Raw genomic sequence first — 27,327 nt, 5'->3', positions numbered from 1 at the left:
CATGGCAATTATGCAGTTTTTATGAGAACCAGAAACGGTATAGAATCCATTTTGTTGGAGACCAATTTTCTCTGACCAATCAATAACCAGGGCATACTATAGATATCTATGGGAACATGGCTGACCGGAGCTTCCTGAGGACGCTACGTGGCGAAACATGTAGAGGCTGCTTATGGTTGTTCTATCCGGCCAAATCCCAACATCATTTCCGGTTTCTGGTATTTGGAACGCACGCTGAGGTCCAGGAAGTGGAACGGTGGTGCACAGACGCTGAGTGTATTGGTGCTGAGATATTGGGTACCATGTTTAGTAAGTGTAACATTTTTAATACTTTTTATTGGCAAGTCTTAATACTGCACAATGAGAGATTTTGTCTTTGTGATCCTTGGGTGACATTGATGGAGAGACATCGGGTGCATAGGACAAGTGATAATTGGAGGAAAAGTGAGGAACAGCAGTTGGAGAGCATCCGGGGCAAACAGCGCTTTATGACCTTTTCTTCTAAATAAGGGGGTCATGGATCTTTGGTGAGTGCATTGTGGTGACACAGGAGGTGAAGCACTTTGGGAATATTCGGTGGCACAGAAACAGTATTCCATGTTGGTGTTGGACTGCGTGTAGCACTATTTTTATTTTGGTTCCTGGTATTTGGAGATTGAGTGTGGGGTGTCTGGGGAGTATAAGCGCCCACTTATAGTTTCCTTATCATTTATAACATAAAATCTGATGTTCGGCCCTCTTTTTCTTAAAGTCTAATTGGGTGGACTTACCCTTTAGGTAATCCTTCCAATATGGCTAGTTTAAAAAAACAAAAATCAACTAATCCTACCAGCAAATTATCCAGCTACGGATTGGCATCTGCATCACTCATCACCCTGTTTGTTCAAAATGGGTACAAGATGGAAGATGCCATATGTGCTTATGTGTGTGTAATGCTGCAATATATCAGCGACAAAGTGCTACTGTATAAGCAGACCAAGGCCCCTTTCACATGAAGGGTCTGATCAGGTACATCTGTCAGTTTTTCAGGAAGACATGCTGGGATGGTCGATACACCCTTATGGCCAGTGGGTGTAAATGGGCTTCTGTCCATTTTACACCCACCTACCTCTGGTTGGCTAAAAAAAAAAAAAAAGGGATCCGTCCCCCTTTGTAATGGAGGTAGTTGGTGTAAACGGATAGAGGTTTTACTCTCAGCCTCTTTCCTTCATTTGTCAGTTGCCTTTTGGCAGTTCTAGAAGCTGTGTTCCATCTGTGTTTACAGCCCTATCCAAAGGCTTTGTGTTCAAAATTCACATGTGAATAATTGATTGTATTCACCTGTAAACACGATGTAGAACTTATTCACCATCTCCTTATACAATGCAGAAATACAGAGATCTGACAAGCTGTGTTTAAAGACAATACACCTCTCTGAGAGATGTAATGTTTGTCAAGAGTTTGGTTTCCATGAAGATGTCAGGAATTTACATGCAGATCTAGAACATCACCGAGCTCACTCCTACTAGTGTAGGTGGGAATTATTGTAAGAAGACGTATGCAGGTTGTTTTCATGCAGCTAGCAGCCTACGTGGGCTGACTGGGCTATTGATGATAGATCGGAATGGTGGTATAAAATATTGCTTGTAAGTGCTTCTTGATTTGAAAGTTGAACTCCAGCCTCACCTTCAGTCTTACACAGTTGAACAAGCTGCTTTCCTATACTGAAAATGCTTACGCTGTCCATAGATAGGTAGTAGTTTGTGTTTTTTTGTTTTTTTTCTGCAGATTCCTCCATCCTCAAAAATCGAGGTGGATGGAGGAATCCCTTCAGCCAGGGCTTTGTATTCTGCAGCTGCTGATCAGTGAAGATTTTCAGCATATCTCTTCAGTAGAAGTTGATCAAATGATTTCTGTTGAGCAGGGCAGCTGCACACTGATCCTCATTTGGTCAGTTCCTGCTGAATCAGTGGAATGTTCTTCAGTGTATGTCTAGCTTTGCTCTGATTTCACTGCACACTGTGAGCTTGTGCACTGCTATTTTCTTAGGTGGAAATCTAAGCAAAAAAATACATATTTCAGGGACCCCCCCTTACCCCCCTCACTACCGAGGCATTAGGCAACAATGTACCAACATACTCCCTTTCTTCCTGCTTTTACCGTCCACCAAGCCTGCACTTATTCACTTTTTAGCACTTTCTATATTGAGAGTTATTCACAGACTAAGGTAGGCCATAGATAATTTGTTTTTGCCTTCTTGAAACTATGGGTTGCAGGAAAGACCATCTTTAAATTCCCCCATCAATACAGTAAGTATTTATAGTGGAATCCCTCCCCTGGAGCTATGGGCGCATGCAGCCATCCTTGCCAGGAGAACACCGTGATTATTACTAGCAGCTATAGCCACTGGCAAAAATCGAATCTTAAAAATCTGACATTTTGGTTGTACCCAAGTCGCTCGATAGATTGACTTGGGTACAATCGGCCTGCCCATAGATGTTTCAAGTCTCGGATGGTCCCTGCTGAACTGGCGGAGATTCGAACCATCTATGGCTGGCTTAACCAAGCATGTTCTCCTGTGCTTGTGTGGGTTTCCTCCAGCTTTCTCCCACATTCCAAACACATTCTGGTAGGTCAATTTGGCTCCTCTCTAAATCGATCCGTGTATGTTTATGTGCGCCTGTAAGATAGCGACCTTAGATTGTAAGCAGTTTGAGGGCAGGGACTAATATGAAAGCTCAAATGCACAAAGTGATGCATAATTTGGCACTATAGACCTGAAATAAACTTCTAAGTAATCGGACATCTAAACTTCACCATCTGGCTCCTGGTCATGTGACAGTGAAAAGCTCTTGGCACATAGACTGTGTGTTTCTGTATCTAGTTCCATTCTCCATCTTGTCATCTCTGCTTTTGCTGTGAAAAGGATGTTTGCACCATTGTTGCCAGGAAACAAAAAGCTTACATTTGTTATGTAATTTATTTCTAATTAGGTCTTGTGTCTTTTTAAAGTGTGGGCAGACAGCTTAGCTGAACTGTATAGTTGTTTAAAGCTAACCTACAGGCAGACACATTACACAGAGTACCCAAAGTAATAACTACACAGGTCTGCGACTAAAAAGCTGTTTGATTATTTTCATCTAATTTCCATGTATTTTGGTGTGCTGAAAACAAATAAAATAGAGAAAAAACTCCTAGAAGCCATGATTTGCCACAAAATGCAAAATTGTCTTTAAATTTATCAAATTTTTTTAATTTTTGGTATTTTTTTTTAAATTATGGGTTTTTAACCAAATTTAAAGTCCAAATTATTATTCACATAAGTGCATTTAAGATATAAAATGCCAAAAAAACCTTAAAGGGGTTGTCCGAGTTATATAAAAAAAATATAGCACTGTGAATCTGATGGTCAGCAATATATACATAAGCTAAGCAAGTTTTAGGAAAAAAAATTATATTTCCTCATTTCCCTAGTTCTCTTCTGGCCCTTTGTTGTTATTTGCAGGTAAACAATCTTTGCCCCTCCCCCCCCCCCTGCAAAGGGGGTGAATACAAGTGCTGCTCTGAGTGACATGTCTGACTACTGGGATACTCGGCAGCATGCTGTATGTGTAAGCCTCAGCCCTGAGTCTGCTTCTAATGGTAGAAGGGGTTAATCTTTCCTGAAGAATCCAGTGGGTGGGATTCCAAATACTCTTGTTTTCTGTGTCTATGGGACAGTTGAGACCCACAAAATCACTGGACCAAGAAGAGTTGGCAGCCGAGGGTGCTAACAGTCAGTGAAAAAAATGTCCTCCAAGAAACTTTGGTACCTTCCCATAAAGTTCTTCTACCACCTCTCCACATAAAATTGGGACTGATGAAGCAATTCGTAAAATCACTTCCAAGAGATGGAGAATGCTTCAAATACTTGGTCACCAAGTTTCCAGGCCTGTCGGAGGCAAAATTGAAGGAAGGTGTGTTCGTCGGACCAGACATTAGAAGGCTTACAGTTGATCAAGAGTTTGTCAATACCATGACGGATCCTCAAAAAGAAGGGTGGATTGCATTTAAAGAAGTCGTACAGAAATTTTTAGGCAATAACAAAGATCCTCACTACAAAAAGATCGTCGGACGAATGCTGAAAGCATTTCAAGCTTTAGGTTGCCTGATGAGTTTGAAAGTGCATTTCCTCTAGTCCCACCTTGACTACTTTCCTGAAAATGTGGGGGGAGCTGTGAGTGAGGAACAAGGTGAACGATTCCACCAAGACATTAAAGAGATGGAAAGGAGATACCAGGGAAAATGGAGCATTACAATGATGGCAGACTACTGTTGGATGCTTCAGAGAGACATTCCAGATGCTACTCACAAGCGTAAATGCACCAAGAGGAGCCTCACAGGGAAGAAGAATCGAGTTTAGTGTGTGTAGGTGAGCTCATTTCAGTTCAAAAAAGGATTTTCATGAAAAAATTGTCATAACTTTAATGTTATAAGTCTATTTCCATTTATTTTGAGGTATTGCCTTTTTTAACATAGTTACCTAAATTGTCAGGAAACGTGATGTCCTCTGACAAAATGGAGGTCATGTTCGGATTCAGCGCACCAAAAAACATAAAGATTACATGGAATAACCAAAACAGCTCTTGAGAAATTTTTTTGCAGACCTGTGTTATTAATGCAACTCTATATGAATGCAAGCATTGTGAGTGCTTGTGTTTTTTTCTGGCTATTGGTTTCTTATCTCCTGTACATCAGAATACAGAGGGAAAAGCAACACAGGGAACCAAATGGGCATGCTGTATTGCAAGGAGCATGCTGACCGAGATCAGAGTGACATGAGGACACGAGTTCGTATGCGAAAGTAAAACTGTCACCGAGAAAGTCCAGGTCTCGTGCCCTGTTGGACAGGGATGTACTGTTGGGCAGAGCTGTGTAAATCCCAAGGCTGGATGGATATAGATACAAATCTATGATGGGTAAAACATCTCTTGTTTGTGTTTCATATGTGCAGCTCTTGCTTACCAAAAAATGTTGAAATCTGTTCAGTTTTCTATTAAAAACAGCTTGTCCTGACCATTTAATCTCCTGCACTGCAGTAAAGCCATGTGGTTCATTCAAAGCTGTAATTGGATAGTGAAGGAACAGCTAACTGCAGAGGTTACCTTTGCACTTCTACCTTTAAATCAGCAAGCTCCATTTAGGGAACACTTTTAATCAATATATTCTGTAATGAATACATAAGTGGTTTAAACAGGGCTCTTTAATATCTCCCTACTTGTAGGCCTCTACATATTATGAAAATGCATATGAACAAAAAAAGTTAAATTTTTAGGTAATGAGGTGGTATGAACTGGCAGTTTGTCACGTGAAAGATACAGAACTAATATTCTTGCTCTTCCTTTTTAGGTTTGGTGCAGTGTTTCTTTGGGATAGTGGCTCATCTGTTGGTGACATTACAGGACACAGCAAAGTGATCAACTCTGTGGACATCAAACAGACCCGTCCCTATCGACTTGTGACTGGCAGTGATGACAACTGCTCCGCCTTCTTCGAGGGACCACCTTTCAAGTTCAAGTTTACAGCTTCAGTAAGTGTTTGTTTTGATATGAATGCTAAAAAATACGATTTGCAAAGGAAAACACGAAATAATACAGCTCTGTAACCATGAATACATCTCGAAGTGCATTTTTTTAATGACCTGCTTTCAGCCTTTTGAATTACTTGTGCACCTGGGCTGGAGAGAGAAGTAGTAGTAAAAGCAACCAATCAGTTCATGTGCTGCCAAGGAGGATACTGATCGGAAAAGAAACAAGACTGCAAGAGATGAGCTCATCACTTTGCTGCTTCTCCTTTCACTGTCCAGTCAGAAATTGGGGTTAAAGAGGATCTTCAGGCTGTATAAAATAATTAGGTCAGCAACTACAAATTACTGTAGCTGCTGACTTAAAAAAAAAAAAAAAAAGACACTTGTCCATCGAAAGATCCAGGGTTGTTCTCACCCGAGCCGGTTCTTCACTGGTTTTCAGGACCCTAGCGTCAGCATGTTTACAAAGGGAAGGTTGCTGTGACTCCTTGTGGCCGGCTTCACAGCTCGCTGCCCACTGCGCATGTGAATAGTCCTTCTGTGACATGTCCCAGAAGGCTGTGGGCAAAGTGGGAGTTAGGGGCTGAACTTCCACTCAGATTGCCTAGATCAGGGGTGGGCAACTGAGGCCCTCCCAGATGTTGGTGAACTACAAGTCCCATCATGCCTCTGCCTTTGGAAGTCATGCTTGTAACTGTCAGTTTTGCAATGCCTCATGGGACTTGTAGTTCTACAACAGCTGGAGGACCACAGTTTCCCACCCCTGGCCTAGATGATCAAAGCAGAAGTGGGAGCGTGTACCTTTCAAAACTCCCTGTATTGCACATAGCCTGTGCAGAGGGCAAAGCTGGGAGAGAGACGGCAATTCTGACCACTACAGGCTGCCTGCAAAAACCTACAGTAGAAGGTAGGTACAGGACCAGTCACTCTGCACAAGGAGTGAGAGCAGCAATATTTTGGTCTTTACTACAGGAAGCTCTTACACAGAATCAAGGTGAAGGAAATGTTTCATGCTTGATTTTTGACCAGATATGGACGAAATACACATGCTCCTTGTATTTCGATAAGATTTTCTTATGCTGGAGTTCAACTTTGACAATAGGGAAAAAAGTTAGAGGAAATCTTTTTAACTTGAAAGAACAGCGATAAATGTAACCATGCAAATGGTACCATTTGCTCACAGTAAATCCTGCACATTAAAGATATTTTACATAGTTGCATTGGCCCAGCTTGACATTGCCTTTCCACCTTGTCCAGTCGAACGCTTCACATTCATTTAGAAAATGGAATAGCACCTCTGCAGAGTGGCCAAACTTCCGTATTCACAGTGCATCAAGCCAGCCGCTCAGCACAGGACCAGGAAGCAAATGAAGATCACTGGAGTAGCAGTATCTTCTTCAGTGATTTCCAGCTTCCAGGGGCATCAGCCATGTATGGTATATACATTGTTACATTGGCACAAGCTGGACATATATATATATATATATATATATATATATTAGTGTATGTTTTAATCCTTTTAGATTCAGCTACTATAAGTGGGGTCAGAGCAGGTTATTCAGGTAGGGAAAATTATATAAGCAGAAGATTTTTAGGTGCTTTTTTTAAAGTGATAGTAAGCTCTACTTTTGAACTTGTACATACCTTCTGCTAAGCCTTTAATAAGGCTTATCTGTAGGTACAGTGAATATCTCCTAAACTTGCACTGTTTAGGAAATTTTCACACTAGATGCAGCCGATGACATCACCAGCACATGCAAAGGAACGACATGCACGTGCAGTCCCTTCAGATCGCTGTGCTTTAAACCCGGGCTCCTGTGCACATGTGTGGGAGTGATGTCATCGCGGCTCAGCCATTCAAAGGACTGGAGCTAGTGATCCTGAATGGAAGCCCTGTCAGTGGTGACAGCGCACCTCTGGAGGGCTTTGTTTTAAGGTGAGTATTTCACAATGTGCTATCACATTATTCCATTTGCCTTGCAGGGTTTTATTTTTCCTAAAGTCTGCAATTTACTATCTAGACCTAATCGATGTGTAGTGCTGTAGGCAAGCCCACAGCATACAAAAATTATGAGTTTTGTGGGTGGGGGGGGGGGAGGGAATAAATACAATTAACTTACATTGTGAAGACAAATTAGAGATCTGGATCCCCAGTAGTTCTTGGTTACATAGATCAGTGTTTCTCTGCTCTTTTCAGTCAAGACACCCTTTAAAATTTGGCACAATCCTGAGGTACCCCATTGTTAATGTTAAAAACTAAACTAGAAGTTTTACATAACGAAGCAACATCCACACACACTTTGGAGGTGATTTGTTTTTACAAATCACCGCTAAATTTGCACCCTGGTACTGACACTGGTTCCAGTGTAACTCCGTTTTTCCTCACTCTGTTACCCCAGTGCTGATGGAGAGGAGCAGGAAAAGGGCAAATGAGGATGCTGTACAGGAGTCTAATGTTGTCCTTCTCACCCAGTGATGTCATCGGGTGTTAGGATACCAGTGGCTGGCCTCTATGGTGCCCAAGGTTGTAATGCTGCACAATGGAAACCTGTGGCTATGTGTGACAAAAAGACAGACAGGCTTCATCCACTCGCTGGTTTGTCCACAATTTTTAGACAATTTTGGCAAATTTTTATGGCATTGTTGCCAAGACACCCCTTCAGAATCCAGAAAGCACCTCAGGGTGCCACAGCACCATGTTTGAAAAAGGCTGACATGCACCCAGGGAATAATGTCATTCGGTTTATTCCCCTCTAATTTGATATATATTCCAAAAATGCTTCTGTGACCTGGAAGGTGCTATGGATCAAATTGTTCTGTATTTATCCAAACAATGTAAGCATTGTTATTTTATTTATTTTTGACACTGACAAGTCTTTGTATTCACACAGCAGAAGATCAGTCTTCTATTTTCCAAGCCTGCTCCTAGCTCGCCGTAATTCTGGGATTTGCTACTACAGTACATTTGTAAGCACCTCCCAGTCACATTTTCACTTTCTTCTTTCGTCTCTGGTAGTCTTCCGGTTTTGCTTACTTAAATAACCCAGACGATGCTAAATAAGTTATGACTTGATTTCCATATTTGCCTGGCATCAGATGTGAAAGGCGAGAGTTAAGCAAATTACAGGAAGTTGCTGTGAGGCTTGTTTTGTGTAGATTGAGGGACTCTGCTGGAATGTTCTCATTCATCTGACTCTTCATGGCTTTTTACACCTCGTGTTTTGTTTTTTTTTGTTTTGTTTTTTTTAATCTGTTTTTGTTTTTTTTTCCCTTCTGCATCACTTTCAGATGCAGTGACTTATCAGGTGCTAGTTTAGGGTGTACTGTATACAGTTGCAAGAAAAAGTATGTGAACCCCTTGGGATTACGTGGAGTTTTGCATGAATTGGGCATAAAATGTGCTCTGAACGTCATCTAAGTCACAACAATAGAAGAACACAGTCTGCTGAACATAATACTACACAAACATTAGATGTTGCCATGGTTTAATTGCACATAACATGTAAACATTCACAGTGCAGGGAGGAAAAAGTATGTGAACCTTTGGACTTAACTGGTTGACCCTCCTTTGGCAGCAATAACCTCAACCAAACGTTTCCTGTAGTTGCAGATCAGACCTGCACAACGATCTGGAGTAATTTTGGACCACTTCACAAAACTGTTTCAGTGTAGCAATATTCTTGGGATGTCTGGTGTGAATCGCTCTCTTAAGATCATGCCACAGCATTTCAATCAGGTTGAGGTCAGGACTCTGACTGGGCCACTCCAGAAGGCGTATTCTGTGCTGTTGCAGCCATTGTTTTGTTGAACTACTTGTATGCTTTGGGTCATTGTCCTGTTGCATCACCCATCCTCTGCGGAGCTTCAGTTGGTGGACAGATGGTCGTACGTTTTCCTGCAAAATGTCTTGATAAACTCTGAAATTCATTTTCCCATCAATGACAACAATCCGTCCAGGCCCTGAGGCAGCAAAGCAGCCCCAAACCATGATGCTCCCTCCGCCATGTTTTACAGTGGGGATGAGGTTTTGATGTTGGTGTGCTGTGCCTTTTTTTCCTCCACACATAGTGTTGTGTGTTCTTCCCAAACAACTCAATCTTGGTTTCATCTGTCCACAGTATATTTTGCCAGTAGTGCTGTGGAACATCCAGGTGCTCTTTTGCAAACTTCAAACGTGCTGCAATATTCTTTTTGGACAGCAATGGCTTCCTCCGTGGTGTCCTCCCATGTACTCCATTCTTGTTTAATGTTTTCCTTATTGTAAATGTGTCAACAAAAATGTTATCATGTGCCAGAGATTTCTGTAGGTCTTTAGCTGACACTCTGGGATTCTTCTTTACCTCATGCAGCATTCTGCGCTGTGCTCTTGCAGTCATTTTTACAGGATGACCACGCCTAGGGAGAGTAGCAACAGTGCTAAACTTTCTCCATTTGTAGACCGTCTGTCTTACCGTGGACACATGAACATCAAGGATTTTGGAGATACTTTTGTAACCCTTTCCAGCTTCATGCAAGTCAACAATTCTTGATCGTAGGTCTTCTGAGAGCTCTTTTCTGCGAGGCATGGTTCTCATCAGACAGTGCTTCTTGAAACCAATAAACCCAAAACAGTTGTGTGTTTTTTAAGGGCAGGACAGCTGTCAGCAACACATCCAATACCATCACACTGATTGGAGTCAAGGTTGGCTCACTCCTGGCTCCAATTAGCTCTGGGAGAAGTCATTAAGCTAGGGCCTCACATACTTTTTCCTCCCTGCACTGTGAATGTTTACATGTTCTGTGCAATTAAACCATGGCAACATCTAATGTTTGTGTAGTATTATGTTCAGCAGACTGTGTTCTTCTATTGTTGTGACTTAGATGACGTTCAGAGCACATTTTATGCCCAATTCATGCAAAACTCCACGTAATCCCAAGGGGTTCACATACTTTTTCTTGCAACTGTAGTTGGCAGTATTAGAAAAAGAAATCAAATTTATAAAAAAAAGAGCATGTGAACACTTGGCTGGGCAGCCAATCTGTCTGATTTTGTCTAATTTTGAAGTGGAAAAATGTCCAGTAAAAAAAATCAAATTTCGTCATAAATTTAGTCCAAAATGTATTCTGCTACATGTCTTTGCTAAAAAAAAATCCCAATACGTGTAAATTAATTTGGTTTGCATGAAAGTTTTAGTGTCTACAAATGGCGGTATATATATTGGGATTTTTTATTTTTACTAGTAATAGCGGCGATCAGCGACTTCTAGCGGGACTGCAGCAGGTATTCTGACACTGGGGGGGACTGACTTGGTGTCACTGGCATCCCCAGTGACACCAATACAGTGATCAGTGCTAATAAAAAGCACTGACACTGTACTAATGACACTGGGTAGGAAGGGGTTAACGTGGGGCGATCAAGGGTTAACTGTGCTGTGTGTGTGTGTTTCACTGTAAGCACACTGCTATGCATGGCTCTGCTATGCAAAGCCATGGATAGCAGTGTGCAGGAGCTGACGTGGGTGAGAACTGTATTGTTTACCTACAGTTGTCTCCCTCCGTCACTAATGCTCCTCGTTCACTGGGTGCTGGTGAGTAATCACCATCTAGGCCCGGTGATTGACAGCCGAGGCCGTGAATAGCAGTGTGTATATATATGTGTGTGTATGTGTGTATATATATATATATATATGTGTGTGTGTGTGTGTGTGTATATGTGACTTTGCGCAACCGTGCCACCCTGTAGCAGTACTGCTATAGGGCGGATGGGAAGCGGTTAATATTGTACTCAACAGTTGTAAAATATTTAAATGTTAAAGCTTAAATAAATTAACATTAAGTTTATTTTTATTAACTTTTGGTATGCGATTTTGCAGAAATGCACTACAGTCCATCTAACATTAGTTCCTCTGAGTGAAATTCACATCTATGCTGTTTCCACTAGTGAGTTTTTGGAAAGGTGCAGCACAGTGCATGTGTTTTTTGGTGTGATATCCTGCATAACAGACGCCTCCTCCCTAGCAACATTAAAGGATTAGTTCACCTTTTGGAAACATGTTACATGTTCCACCTGTTCCCCCACCCCCCAATCTGCTGATCGCAGGTGCAGTGATTTACAGCTTCGCAACAAAAAAAATTGCCGTATTTTTCGCTCCATAAGACGCACCTGACCATAAGACGCACCTAGGTTTTAGAGGAGAAAAACGAGAAAAAAAATATTCTGAACCAATGGACTGCAGACACAGTACAGGAGATGACCAGAGACTGCAGACACAGTACAGGAGATGACCAGAGACTGCAGACACAGTACGGGAGATGACCAGAGACTGCAGACACAGTACAGGAGATGACCAGAGACTGCAGACACAGTACAGGAGATGACCAGAGACTGCAGACACAGTACAGGAGATGACCAGAGACTGCGGACACAGTACAGGAGATGACCAGAGACTGCGGACGTGTACAGGGGACGACCAGAGACTGCGGACGCAGTACAGGAGACGACCAGAGACTGCGGACGCAGTACAGGAGACGACCAGAGACTGCGGACGCAGTACAGGAGACGACCAGAGACTGCGGACGCAGTACAGGAGATGACCAGAGACTGCGGACGCAGTACAGGAGATGACCAGAGACTGCAGACGCAGTACAGGAGATGACCAGAGACTGCGGACGCAGTACAGGAGATGACCAGAGACTGCGGACGCGTACAGGGGATGACCAGAGACTGCGGACGCAGTACAGGGGATGACCAGAGACTGCGGACGCAGTACAGGGGATGACCAGAGACTGCGGACGCAGTACAGGGGATGACCAGAGACTGCGGACGCAGTACAGGGGATGACCAGAGACTGCGGACGCAGTACAGGGGATGACCAGAGACTGCTGACCTTTAGGGAGGGAGGGGGAGCGGGTACCTGAATTTGACAGGTACCCGCTCCCACTTCCGCGGAGTTGTCCTCCCTTTACTGTGGGCACCCGGCTGTGATAGCTGGGTGCCCACTGCACATGCGCGAGAAGCGCTGCACTGTGAATGGCCCGGCGTCTTCTGGGACCTGTCGTGTCCCACAAGACGCCGGACCATTCGGGAAGACTGCGCAGCGCTGGACCAAGGAACAGGTAAGGTCCTGCATCTGAGAACAGCCTGGCCCGGGATTCTGACATGGTGGCGGCGGGAATACCGGACTGTCCGCTCTATATTCGCTGCATAAGACCCACTGACATTTCCCCCCTTTTTTGGGGGGGAAAAAGTGCGTCTTATGGAGCGAAAAATACGGTAACTTTTTTTTTTTTTTTTTTTTTTTACCTGCAAAAAAAAGTGCATTTATTTTTATTAAGCGTGAATTTGGCCTTTAACACATCACAAAATTGCAAAACTCATAAAAAACACTCTAGGAAACTGGGTTTCAAAAACGCATCTACCTCCTATACTGCATATATGTGAACCTAGCCTTAAAGTGATATTAAAGGCAGATATTTTTAAAAATAACAAACATGTCATACCAGCTCTGTGCAGTGGTTTTTGCAACCCCGATCCTCTTCTTCTCGGGTCCCCCTGCTGGTACCCCTGCCTAGTGCCCCCAGAGCAAGCAGCTTTCAATGGGGATGCCTGAGCAGGCTCACTCCCCAACATCCTTAAATCCCAAATCAAACTTTTCTTGCAACTGTTTGAAACTGCATAAAATATCAACTTGATATATGCCAGACAGTAATTTAATCCCATGTTTGTTTGTTTTTTTTTTTTTTTTAAATCTCGTCATCTGGAATAGTATGTAGGTGAGGGAGCAACATATTTGTCTCAATAAGGGAGGGTGTGTAAAAACGCTGTTTAAACTCTTTCTTGGCTATTGAAACAGCATGGCCAGCACCTGATAGGCAAGCTATGAGCATGTCTGTTGTAGAGAATATATCTTGTTGGTCTACACTTTGTTGTCAGACAAACACTGCAGACGTGATGGGGCAATGTTGACATAATTGTCCATCCAGAGGCCACCATTGTTTTGACATGGGGCTGAATTGTCTGATAGCATCACCAGTTATTTTGTGGGCTTTGCTGGACAGGTAGGAAAGCATAAGAGCAGAAATTCTTTAATTTTAATGCTGCTTTACATATGGTGTGTGTGGTTTTTTTTTTTTTTTTTTGGGTGGTCTACTTTAATCCCCTAACAACCTAGAAAGTGATAAAGTGTCAGGAAGCACTCCCACAAGCATGATCTGTGCTGAAATTGGCTGTTCATTTTTCTTATTGCGACTCTATTGTTGAACAAGAAGGAAAAAAACTTTTTTGGTCATGTAATCAATCTCCTTTTGAAAACTAGGAGAATTCTAAAACGGAAGATTTCAACATGCTCAGACATCTTTGTTGGGCAAAGCTCAATTTTGAATAGTTATTACTACTCCTAGTTGAATATTCATATATTGCACCCATGTAAATGGCACATAGTTGGCTTTGCATGGTGACCGTCATCTATGAGAACTCAGAGGGTTGCTGAGTGTATGCCGGACATGAAACTTTAGGTTGTTGGCTTCCACTATCTCTTACTGTCCTATACTCCAGAAAGTCTAAGTTTTGATTATAGCTGAGCCTTTCAGCTGCCTACCGTGGGGGGTCCATTGATGTCTCCAACTTTGTAAAATTTGGAAGGCCTCCCCTCCCAGTCTCAAATGTGATGTTTGCTGCAACAAGACGCAGTGTGTCACTTAGCATTGTACACATTGTAGTGACAGGGCCAGGCCTCATTAGACAGTCTGTGCCGCTCCTTCATTGTTAATTATTATATGCTTTTATAATTCCCAGCTGGCAAGCTCTGAGCAGACATACAACATGGAGGTCTTTTTTTGTTTTACCCTTTCTGTGTTCTGTTTGTGTCCCCAGTGATTCAGTCCTAGTTGCCCCGCTTAATAATTTATTCTCTTGCTGCCTGATTCCATCTGACTCCCGAATGCATGTTACAGGGAAAGCCGTCTGTTCGGCTTTATGCAGCATCTTTCAGTAGAATACAGAATATCCCTCCAAAATGTCAGCAATGTAATGTTTTATGTATACATGAATGCATATTATTCATTCAGTAAACATTTCCTGAGCGCTAAACTTGTGCTTGCAGAGCGTTAGTTCTCTATAGAAAATGTGCACAGCACAATCGTAATTTAGAAATGTGACACAATAGGAAATAAAAAAAAAAAAAAAAAAAAAAAAAGCTGCATCCTGCAAAAAATAAATGCTCATTCAGAACGAAGCACTTTTTATAAAGTCCTGTTTTACAGCTATGGAATAGCTCAATTCCTTTATGACGCTGGTTATTTTCTTCTTAAATTGGATTTTATACAGACCTGTAATAAGCAGGTGTAATAGAAGCTGGTGTTGTCTCATATCAGTTTGTGAACAGTTAAGCCCAAGCTCTGCTCATCTCCTGATATTCACATCCTCTTAGGCTGCTTTCATACTGATCTGGTTTTCTTCCGCTTTTGCGTTTTTAAAAAAAGGGGAAGAAAAACGTGTGATTATGTATTCCTATAGAACTCTTCACACAATGATCCATTGTCGATCCGGTCCGTTTTTTTTTTAAATCCTGCTTGCTGCATTTTTCGTGCAGGTAAAAAAAAAAAACATAGCAAAAACACACCCCCATTGAAGTAAATGGGAAAACACAATTTTTGAGTTTACACGGTAAAAAGCAGCAAAACACATATGCCACACTTATCAGTGTGAAAGTAGCCTTAACATTCAAGTTTCATGGACAATGTGTGGTGTAATGATTGCTCCCTGACAAACTATATGATTGCTTGGTATGTCTGCTTCTCAGTTTGTCACTTGCTGATGGGGAGTGTGAAAACACCAATCTTATGGGCGTTTTTTTGTGCTATTGGGTAATTACCATGTTTGTCTCAAATCATTACTCTATTTTGTCTTGCTCTACTGTTCAGTTGGTGAGGACAGAGATAGATCCACCAAAATGCATGTCACCTGTACACTGCATTATTCAAATCTGCTCCAAATTAAAAGGTTGGAGTGGGGGTGCTTAGGTGTATATCACATGTTGCACCCTAAATACAGGTGTAACATGTTCCCAGAGGAGAACATGGCCCTTAAGCTAACTGAATTGGTTGACATTCAAGCTAAGTGTGGTTGTATTTGCACCATCATGCTCAGCAAACTTCTGCTGAAAAAACAGACGCAGGGTAGAAAATTGTTGGTCCAACAGTGTCCGCATGGTATCAGATGCAGTCACTATTTGGGTATTCAAGCAGCCGCAGGTGTCGTGGCTGCTTGAATACAATAGCTGACAACTGAGATTACTGTAGCCATGCTGTTGAGCGTGGATGAAGGAACATGTTAGAATTCTGTTTGTGTATGGCTAACGTTAGACCTGCTTTACTTCACACAAAGCGGAGAAATCTGATTTTGGGTACAACTTAAAATTCGTGGTGTGTGTGTGTTCGTTCCGACTAAGATATCATTATACAGCGTCTGCTTAATTCACTTTCTTTTGTAAGCTGACCTAAGTGTGACAAGTGATGCCACTAATTTATGCAGAAAAGTAGAGTAGGTATCCTGTGTCACTTAATCATTAGTTTTCCACTGGAAGCAGTAACTCTCTCCTACTGAATACATGCCAGGCACAGCATGATAGTTAACTAGAAAGATAAGTGGTGGAAGGCATTCTGCTGTAAGGTGAAAAAACAAATTCTGGTTTTGTTCTCAAACAGGATCATCTCACAAAAATGTGGACCTTTCTGCCCACTTAATTTCTCCTGGTTTTGACGTCAGTAAGTTAACAGCCTGTTTTAGATGTTAAAATTCCAGGGAAGCTGAAAATGTATATGGAGCCATCCTGTTTTGAAACATGTGGAGTGTTGTGTATCATTCATTTCATTGGCATGGTTTTCTTCTGTCAGTTTTATTATTTATTATTCTTATGTATTATACAGGATTTATAGAACTCCAACAGTTTGTGTAGCACTTTACAATATAAAGGGTACAATTACAATGCAGTTCAATACAGAAGGAATAGGTTCTGCTCCTAGAGCTTACAATCTAAAGGAAAGGGAGGTGATACAAAAGGTGACAGCTGCAGGGGATGATCTGATAAGGTGACTCTAGTACAGTTCTTAGGTGGAGTTGAGGTAGGCTTCCCTGAATAAGTGAGTTTTCAAGGATCGCCTAAAGGTGGACAGGGTGGGTGCTGACCAGGCATACTGGGGTAGGGAGCTCCAGAGGATGGGAGATGTTCTGGAGACGTCCTGGAGGCAAGCAAGGGAGGAGGTGAGAAGGGAGCTAGAGAGCAAATTTGTAAATTGTATTTAATGTGTAACGTGATAAATGTTTGTTTTTTCTTTTCTCAAACACAGGACCATGGTCGTTTTGTAAATTGTGTGCGGTTTTCACCTGATGGAAACAGATTTGCAACTGCGGGTGCAGATGGTCAGGTACATTAGAAACCAAAAACTGCTTTTCAAAAAATCTTCATTCCCAGACTGGACACACTGCTACTACAGATATTGCACTACTGCTTTCTATTTCACAGGTATAGAGCGCGGTAGTGTCACTATGTACAGAGGACCCTGCTCTTTGAAGCTTACAGTCTAAGAGGGAGGGTCAAGAGATACAAAATGTAATAACTGTGAGGGATGAGCTGATGGAGAAAATACATATACAGTTGTTAGGAGGGGGCAGGGTAGGCCTCTCTGAAGAGATGATTTTTCAGGGATTATCTAAAAGTGGACAGTGTAGGAGATAGTCGGACAGATTGGGGTATGGAGTTCCAGAAGATGAGAGAGGCTCTGGAGAAGTCCTGGAGGTGAGCATGGGAAGAGGGAACGAGAGCTGGTGAGCAGGAGGTCTTGGGAAGAATGAAGAGAACAATTAGGCTGGTATTTAGAGACTAGATTAGTGATGTAGCTGAAGGCTGAGTTGTGGATAGCATTGTAAATTGTTATTGGTTAGTATTTTGAATTTAATTTGATGGGTGAGTGGAAGCCAGTGGAGGGATTGCCAGAGAGGGGTAGCAGACACTGAGCAGTTGGTGAGGTGGATGAGTCTGATGGCACCATTCATGATGGACTGAATAGGGGATAGCCTATGTAAAGGTACTTCAGGAGGGAGTTGCAGTAGTCAAGGCGTGAGTTAACTAGACGTTTTGTGGTGTCATTGGTTAGGAAGGGGCATATAATGTAGATGTTGCAGAGCCTGAGGCGGCAAGCTTTGGACAGTGATTTGGATGTGGAGCCAAAAGGAATAAGCAGAGTCCAGGAATCTCAAGGTTTAACAAATGTACTGTATATAGTGGTAGTATATTGTACTCTGGTAACCAAATGTTGGCAAGGGCTGATGTTGAACGAGTGCATAGTGCCCACTCTGCATGGTCACTCCCATTCACCAGGAATAATCATAGTGCAGACATGTTACTTTTTATTGGGCTGCTTGTATAATATCTTTGTTCTTCCAATGTGATTTGAGGAAATGTTTTTTTTTTTTTTTTTTTTGCTACTAACTGGAAAATGCCTTTAAATTTAGTCACACCCATCTTCTTCCAAATCAGTTATCCTATGATTTTATGTACCAATACCCGTTTGGGGCAAAGTGACAAGTCATTGGATATTCTTCTCTCTCTACTTTATATAATTACCTTCCCCTTCCCTCACCTGTTGGAGCCCCTTGAAATATTCAGTACTTATGGGTATTGGTGAGCATGTGATCTACTTCTTGTAGGATGCAATGTGCTGTGCCTGTATGGCCAATCACCATGCCCGAATTTTGCTTTAATGTGGTCCAAAGTCTCAAGGCAAATGTCATCTCTGACATATACAGTGCATCCAGAAAGTATTCACAGCGCTTAACGTTTGACACATTTTGTTATGTTACAGCCTTACTCCGAAATGGATTAAATTAATTTTTTCCTTCAACATTTTACAAACAATACCCCATAATGACAATGTGAAAGAAGTTTGTTTTGAAATCTTTGCACTTTTTAAAAATAAAACACAAACACATGTACATAAGTATTCACAACCTTTGCTCAATACTTTGAACCACCTTTAGCACCAATTACAGCTGCAAATTGTGTTGAGTATGATGCTACAATGTTGGCACACCTATTTTTGGGCAGTTTCTCCCATTCTTCTTTGCAGTACCTCTCAAGCTCCATCAGGTTGGATGGGGAGCGTCAGTGCACAGCCATTTTCAGATCTCTCCAGAGATGTTCAATCAGGTTCAAGGCTGGGCCACTCCAGGACATTCACAGAGTTGGCCCGTAGCCACTCCTTTGCTATGTGGGATGTGTGCTTAGGGTCGTTGTCCTGTTGAAAGATAAACCATTGCCCCAGTCTAAGGTCCAGAGCGCTCTGGAACAGATTTTCATCAAGGATGTCTCTGTACATTGTTGCATTCATCTTTCCTTCAATCCTGACTAGTCTCTCAGTTCCTGACACTGAAAATCATCCCCACAGCATGATGCTGCCATCACCATGCTTCACTGTAGGGATGGTATTGGCCAGGTGGTGAGCTGTGCCTGGTTTCCTCCAGACATGATGCTTGGCATTCAGTCCAAAGAGTTCAATCTTTGTTTCATCAGACCAGAGAATTTTTCGTTTCTCATGGTCTGAGAGTCCCTCAGGTGCCTTTTGGCAAACTCAAGGCAGGCTGCCATTTGCCTTTTACTAAGGAGTGGCTTCCGTCTGGCCACTCTACCATACAGGACTGATTGGTGGAGTGCTGTAGAGATAGTTGTTCTTCTGGAAGGTTCCCCTCTCTCCACAGAGAAACGCTGGAGCTCTTTCAGAGTGACCATCGGGTGCTTGATTACCAACCTGGCTAAGGTCCTTCTCCATCGATCGCTCATTTTGGCTGGGTGGCCTGCACTAGGAAGATTCCTGGTGGTTCCAAACTTCTTCCATTTACGGATGATGGAGGCCACTGTGCTCATTGGGACCTTCAGTGCTGCAGAAATGTTTTCTGTATCCTTCCCCAGATCTGTGCCTTGATATAATCCTGTCTCGGTGGTCTACGGACAATTCCTTGGACTTCATGGCTTGGTTTGTGCTCTGACATGTTCTGTTAACTGTGGGACCTTATATAGACAGGTTTATGCCTTTCCTAATCATGTCCAATAAACTGAATTTCCCACAGGTGGACACCAATCAAGTCGTGGAATCATCTCAAGGATGATCAGTGGGAACAGGATGCACCAGAACTCAATTTTGAGTGTCATGGCAAAGGCTGTGAATACTTTTGTACATGTGTTTTTTATTTTTAATATATTGCAAATATTTCAACACAAACTTCTTTCACGTTGTCATTATGGGGTATTGTTTGTAGAATGTTGAAGAAAAAAAATAATTTAATCCATTTTGGAATAAGGCTGTAACATAACAAAATGTGGTAAAAGTTCAGCCCTGTGAATACTTTCTGGATGCACTGTATTTCACTTTTTCTTCGTTTGGCATATATAAAGGAAGGGGAAAGGAGTCAAAGGATGAGCTCACTTAATCATAGTATTGTTCAATCTGGTTGTGATGTTTGTGGATTACTTAAAGAATTATTAAACCCCAAACAAAAATGTAATATATTGTAGTTTGCCAAACAGATATAGCGGCTGCATTTGTTTTTCCTTTTTAGGCTTTTTTTCCTCTGATTTAAATACACTAAAATTGAAGACGCACTCCAGCAAACTGTTTTTTCCTTTTTGGGATTAAGGTTTACATAAATGAAAGCTGATTCTGATCCAGCACCCCTGCAGGTGGTTTGTCTTATCCCTGTAACTGCAAGATAACGTTTTCTTTTGAAGAACAAGACTTGCTGGAAGGTTCACCAGATGAAAATAGAAGAAAGCCTAAAAAATAAAACTAATGCAGCCGTCACATCTAAGAATTGGTAAACTTCAATATAATGTTTTTGCTTTTGGGTTGAATACTGCTCCAGGAAGAGAATGAATCTGTCCTATCCTTAACCAAACGCTCAACCATTTTAATGATGACTACATTTCTTTATAGATCTTTTTATATGATGGTAAAACTGGTGAGAAAGTGGGCCAGTTTGGCGCAGGAAAAGCTCACGATGGAGGTGTTTATGCAGTAAGTCCTGATTTCTTTTACACACGATACTTCCTTCTTCTTAACCACTTCTACTCCGGACACTTTTACCCCCTTCCTGCCCAGGCCAATTTTCAGCTTTCAGTGCTATCACACTTTGAATGACAATTGCGCGGTCATGCAACACTGTACCCATATGAATTTTTTAGCATTTTTTTGAGACAGATAAAGCTTTATTTTGGTGGTATTTATTCACCACTGGGATTTGTATTTTTTTTTGCTATGTAAATGAAAATGTCCAAAAATTTTCAAAAAAAGTGTTTTTCTTATAAAATTTTGCAAATAAATAATATTTCATCATAAATCTTGGCCAAAATGTATTCTATTATATTTTTTGTAAAAAAAAAAAAAAATAACCCAAATTAGTTTAACCAAAAATTATAATTTGTAAACATTTTTTTTTTTTTTTTACTTTTTTTATTACATTTTTTTATATTTTTTAATATTTCTTTATTTTTTTATATACTGTCACCTTAGCAGTACAGTGTCACCATGGTGACACTGTACTACTTGGAGGTGAAGAAGATTTGTTTTTTTTTTTCTTACACTGATTGCTTTTACACATAAAGGATGTAAAAGCAATCATTTCTCCTTCTCTCTAGCTGCATTCTTGCAGCCATTGAGAACTACTGAGTGAGCTGTGATTGGTCACAGCTTGTCACATGGTACAAGGCTGTTGTGAATAGCCTTGTACCATGTGACCTCTGTGATCATTCACAGATTTCACACATAGCAATGATGTCAGAAGTGACATCTTGCTTACTACTTTGCATGTGATCACTGATTGGCCAATCAGCGATCACATGATCGGGACCTCATACAGAGTTCCAGTCTGACGAACGGTGTTCCACTGTGTCCTGAGGACACAGCGTGTACCGGATCGCGGTGCTGCGCGCTCCCAGGGAGCACGCACAAGCAGGGGGCAGGGAGGCCGTTTATAAACTGCCACCCGCCTCTGCACTGCCACTGTCCGGCCGTTTATATACAATGACTGGACAGGAGGTGGTTAAAGGCTGTTTCTTAAGGTTGTTTTCTTTAACTGTTTTCTCTGTCTAGTTTTCTCTGACTGTACACAGGTAGAATCTCTAGTATCATGAAGCAAAACATTAGATCATACAGATCTTGTAGAAGAACACTGTAACATAATGTATGGGCAGCTTAATTGGAAAAGTAAAGGTGCTTAAACCTGGATGGGGATGGATTGCTAAACCGGCAGCAGAAGCCCTCCTGAACCTAATATGCAAATAGGGGCCATTGTCATATGGGGGTTTACATAAGCTTATGCAAATACTAACCAAAAAGTTTGTTTGTCATTTACAAGGGAGTGGAGCCAACACAGCCCTGAAGTTTTCATTTTTAAAAACTTAAAAAGTCAGTAGTGGCAGACATATTAACTTCATCACAGGTTTCCCTTTAAGGTCTATGTAAACCCTAACAATAAGCTACTTTTATTTGCTCCCTTTTGGTCTGTTGAAATATACCATTGAAAGTTTTGTGTTAGAGTTGCCTAATAAGTGCAAAAAATACCTTTTGAAACTGCCAGAAATCTAGTTAGCTGATCACTACCTGTGTTCTCTGCTGACTGATATCAGTTAGATTTGTTTCCAGCTATCTATGTAATGAGGAAGAGGGTGATGTGTTCTAAAGTATGTCCTTCCGATGCTGCTCCTCCCTAGATTGTGTGCTACAAGGCAACGTGAAGGGACAGAAAGGGTGTTGCTTGCATGATTTCAGGTAAAAGAAAAGGGAATTTGGAAAACTAATGCAGCCTCCATGTCTAAGGACTTTTGATTTGCAGTATATTTAATGTTTGTTTTTAGGTATAGATGCACTTTTATAGTAATTTTATTTTCACATTATCAAGCCTGTGCAGTTTAATTCACTGGTTACTGAGGGTTGTATGTCTGGATGTTCAGCAGGCTGTAACCATTCTCTCTTCCCCCTCTATCACAGATTAGCTGGAATGCTGACGGCACTCAACTTCTATCTGCGTCTGGGGACAAAACTGCAAAAATCTGGGATGTTGCGGCTAACTCAGCAGTCACCACATTCACTCTCGGCACAGATACGCTGGATCAGCAACTGGGATGCTTGTGGCAGGGGGATTACTTGCTGAGCGTTTCTTTGTCTGGCTATATCAATTATCTGGACAAAAATAATCCAAGCAGACCTTTACGTGTGGTCAAGGTACACTACAGAAAGTGTTTTTTTTTTTTTTTTTTATTATTATTTATGTATTTTTAAATACTTCCGCCTGTATACCTCATTGTGTTATATCTTTGGTGCATTTTTAGATTGGTCAGCAATTATCTAAAATATTTTAGTTTTAGAAACCCATAACATAAGCACTGAAAGTAGGAGCCTTGTAAATGTATTGGGGTGGATTTGCTAAAACTGGAGTGTGCAAAATCTGATGCAACTGTGCATGGTAGCCAATCCGTTTTATTAAATTAAGCTTTGACAAAAAAAAAAAAACAATCTGGAAAATGATTGGCTTCAATGCAGAGTTGTACCAGATTTTGCACTCTCCATAGAGTGAGAGATATAGGTAGATAGATATCTCTATCTATATGGAGAGTGTAAAGTCTGCATAGAAACCAATCTGCTTCCTTTTTTTTTTTTAATTTTTTGTCAAAGCTAAATTTAATAAGCTGATTGGCTACCATGCACAGCTGCATCAGATTTTGCACACTCCATTTTATAGATAGAGAAAGATAGATATAGGGAACAAACTATCCAATTCACTCTGAGAATAATAGACAGAAGAGATGTATGTACTATTAGAATTTGTGGTACATATCAGACTCGGAGATCAACATTTTTATGTAAAGAAAAAAAACATTAAAGATCTAAAACTATGTTTTGCAGATTGTCCCTTGTCATAAGCAGGTAGCTAATGATGGTCGTACAATAGTGACTTTTTCATTTGAAAATTATTGTTTTAAGAACGTTTGTTCGATTTTTCTAACCATTAGTGTGGTCATTGGCGTTTGTTTTTTACCACTATGACAGGAAAATTCTAAGGAGCAGAAAAGACTTTTCCCGATCAAACCAGTTTTCGAACAGTGTATGTGGTTTTCACTCAGAAATTGACATTCATTTTAAAATTGAATGTTAAAAGCAAGGAAACTTTTTGAATAACATTCGTCCATTCCTTTAATGTACAATTAATTTTCTTATGATTATTCGTCTACATAAATCAATACGCTTATGAGCAGTATAAGAGAGCATGCTTTTTTTTTTTTTGTCTTTGTCACCTGTCATGATGGGGTTAGAAAAAAAAGAATAGCCCTTTTTTATAATACAAAAACAGCAGATAAAAGTGAAACAGTAGAAGTAATAATATGACTTACATCGTGTATATACAGTGTGTGTGTGTGTAATATGCACTCACCGGCCACTTTATTGTGTACACCTTGCTAATGCCAAGAAAATATTCCCCACAACCATTACACCACCAGCCAGAACCGTTGATAAAAGGCAGGATGGATCCATGCTTTCATATTGTTTATGCCAAATTCTGACCCTGCCATCTGAATGTTGTAGTAACAGGTCTGCCCATTCTCCTTTTTTGGGCCATTCTCTGTAAACACTACAGATGGTTGTGCATGAAAATCTCAGTAGATCAGCAATTTTTGAAATACTCAGACCAGCCCATCTGGCACCAACAACCATGCCATGTTCAAAGTCACCTAAATCTCCTTTCTTCCCCATTCTGATGCTTGTTTTGAACTTCAGCAAGTTGTCTTCACCACGTCTAGATGCCTAAACGCATTGAGTTGCTACCATGTGATTGGCTGATTAGCAATTTGTGTTACCAAGCAATTGAACAGGTGTACCCAATAAAGTGGCCAATGGGTGTATATACAGTGGGTAAAATAAGTATTGAACATGTCACCATTTTTCTAGGTAAATCTATTTCTAAAGGTACTATTGACATGAAAATGTCACCACATGTCTGTAACAACCCATGCAATCTATACACCCAAAGAAACCAAAACAAATACATTCAGAAATTAAGTTGTGCGTAATAAAATGGAATGACACCGGGAAAAAGTTTCATTTTCTTTATCATACATCAGGGGACACAGAGCAGACTATTTATGACTATGTGAGTTATATGCCACCTATAGCTGAATGTACACTGGCTGAACTATGAGAGGAAGTCCTCCCCTATATAACCCCTCCTGCACAGGAAGTACTTCAGTTTTTTTCCAGTGTCTGTAAGGTGGATGGTAACTGAAGTGTTGCCTGTGCTCTTGGAGTATACCTGAAGGTCCAGAACAGTTCCATTAAAGAATTGGACTTTTATCATATCCATTTAAAAAGCTGTTAGGCAAAGTAGATGATACCTGAGCCTCACTGGATAAGGAGAAGAATGCTCAGGGTTTTGCCTGTAATGCAGCCTTACGGCGCTGGACCCTGCATAACAGAACCCTGTGTAGTTTAATACTTACCAAGGCACTTTACAGCAGGGTGCTGTACAAGTCCGAGGCAGTGGCCCCACATTATGGGGAACGAATCCTTAAAGGTCTGCATGACCGTGAAGGTTGGATTCCTTAGCATAACTGTAGACCAACATGTTTATGAACCTTAATCCCTGTGGGACTGCATAGTTAGGAGACAATATAGTTCGCTACATTATCGACTTAAAGGGCCCCAGAAGGGAGAGGCAGATGCTGAGTGGACTGTAACCTGGCAGTGTTTGCATGTCATGATAGACCAACTGATGTCAGGATGAGGAAATGGTATCTATGTTGAAGCTGTTTCTTGCATGTGGTTCAACTCCAGGTCTTTGTAGAGGAACCTTCTGTCATGAAGTTCCAAGCAGTGGATGCTGTGGGGCTTTGTCCCTGGGGTATTGCAGAGTCTGAATTGGTGATTGTTCGGAATCTGGAGAAGGGGTAATTTTCTTTCCAGTGATTTGGAAAATAGTAACCACTGGTGCCAGGCTCTCTGCTCCTAGAAGCAAAACCTTCCAGCTCAACCAATCACTTCTGCAAGAAGGGTGTTGGAACTGGCAACTCTTTCTTGTAAAGAACCTTTTCTGGCTTTACATCATGATAAGGTGATGTTGAGGCCTCAACCGTCTTTTCTACCGCACATTCACAAAGGTTCTACCAGGTTGGTGCGAGAGCCGCAGAGGACTCTCCCTTTTGACCACAGCGTCTTGAGAACGGTTAAATAGGTCTTATGGGATTGTTGGCGTTGGCTATCATGGTGTCACCCTCCCCTCAAAATGTCTTTATTGCTTTGGGACATCCCAGATAGTCATGAATAGCCTGCTCTGTGTCCCGTGCTGTACAATAAAGAAAATTGGATTTTTTTTTTTCTACATCCTATCAGCCAGCCCAATCTGTAAAATCCATTTCTTGGAGTACATCACGGGACACAGAGGTCCCTCCCGTCTTTCTGGAAATTCATTGCTTGCTACAAAAACTGAAGTACTTCCTGTGTGGGAGGGGGTTATATAGTGAGGACTTCTGTGATTGGTTGGCCAGTGTCCATATAGTGCACCTATATGTGGCATATAACCCACATAGTCAAGAAAGCCGGCTCTGTGTCCTGTGATGTACTCCAAGAAATGGATTTTACAGTTAAGTATGTAGAAAAAAAATCAAATTTTTCCCTTTGTCATTCCATTTTATTACAGGACTTAATTTTTGAACTTGTTTGTTTTGGTGTCTTTGTATGTATGGATTGCATAGGTTGTTAACGACGTGGTGAACATTTCATGTCAATAGCACCTTTTTAGAAATATATTTACCTAGAAAAATGGTGACGTGATCAATACTTATTTTACCCGTTGTGTATATATAATATCTATATCATAATTATATGACTATTACTACGACCCGATCTTATATATGAAACTAGTATTCCTTTGTGCCGCCCCCTCCTGTTTCCTTCCCCCTTCCCAATTCTTATCTCTTCCCTAATTAAAATCTATTTACCTCGAGAAAGGTTCACTAGACAATGAGCATATCTCTCATATAAACATCTGGAACCTAAAATATCCCCGGCCTATTGGTGGGGATCCTTCACGCCTGTTTACATTTTTGTATTCTATGATTCCCTAAGTGAACTCTATATTCTCATTTTACCATGTTTTTCTTTTCTGTATGTTTGAAAAACCTTTCAATAAATAATATTTGAATATAATTATAATATACCCAGAAGTTGGATATACAGGGTATTTTAACTGGGAATCAGACATGAAGCTATATGAAGGGTGGAGGGGGAATATAAAACTTTTTATATTAAAGTAGCACTATAGGCTGATACTTTTGTGTGTGGATAAAATCATTTTAACTATAAAAACTTGTCATACTTGCCTGATTTGTAATGGTTGTGCACATAGCAGCCCTGATTCTCTTCTTCTGGGGATCCCCACTGGAGCTTTTGGCTCCTCCTGCCTTTGGAGTGCCACCATAACAAGCCATAAAGTATAGTACAGAGTGCCCCTCTAGCAAAGTAAACAAAAAATCTGCTTCATTTATCACTTCCTTCTCCTGCCCAGGACTTCATGTCCCATGAGGCATTGCTCCTCACACATTCACAAGTTCTCAGGCACTTACTGATGTACGGACGGTGTACTGAGCTGTATGTGTGCTGCACTGTGTATATTGACCTGTATGGATGGTGTACTGAGGTGTATGTGCGCTGCACTGCATATTTCTGATATGTAAACAAATAATGCGTTCTGTATGCAGGCCAAC

At 41.2% G+C, this 27,327-nt stretch overlaps 1 protein-coding gene across 1 annotated transcript in view; it reads left to right on the top strand.

Annotated features, from left to right (window-relative positions):
- The window catches only part of WDR1 (WD repeat domain 1), a 96,874-nt gene that overhangs the window by 45,167 nt on the left and 24,380 nt on the right, over nucleotides 1-27,327 (top strand). The window contains exons 5-8 of the mRNA XM_089677408.1: nucleotides 5,368-5,548; nucleotides 16,871-16,948; nucleotides 20,510-20,590; nucleotides 22,562-22,795. Of these exons, the coding sequence (XP_089533534.1) occupies nucleotides 5,368-5,548; nucleotides 16,871-16,948; nucleotides 20,510-20,590; nucleotides 22,562-22,795 (574 nt within the window). The remainder of the gene's footprint in view (nucleotides 1-5,367; nucleotides 5,549-16,870; nucleotides 16,949-20,509; nucleotides 20,591-22,561; nucleotides 22,796-27,327) is intronic.

The sequence above is a fragment of the Staurois parvus genome, unplaced genomic scaffold, assembly GCF_062004578.1.
Source record: "Staurois parvus isolate SC_StPar_1 unplaced genomic scaffold, SC_StPar_1.0 ptg000186l, whole genome shotgun sequence".
Classification (NCBI taxonomy): domain Eukaryota; kingdom Metazoa; phylum Chordata; class Amphibia; order Anura; family Ranidae; genus Staurois; species Staurois parvus.
Note: the sequence above shows the minus strand (reverse complement) of the source record. Positions and strands in the feature narration are given on the sequence as shown.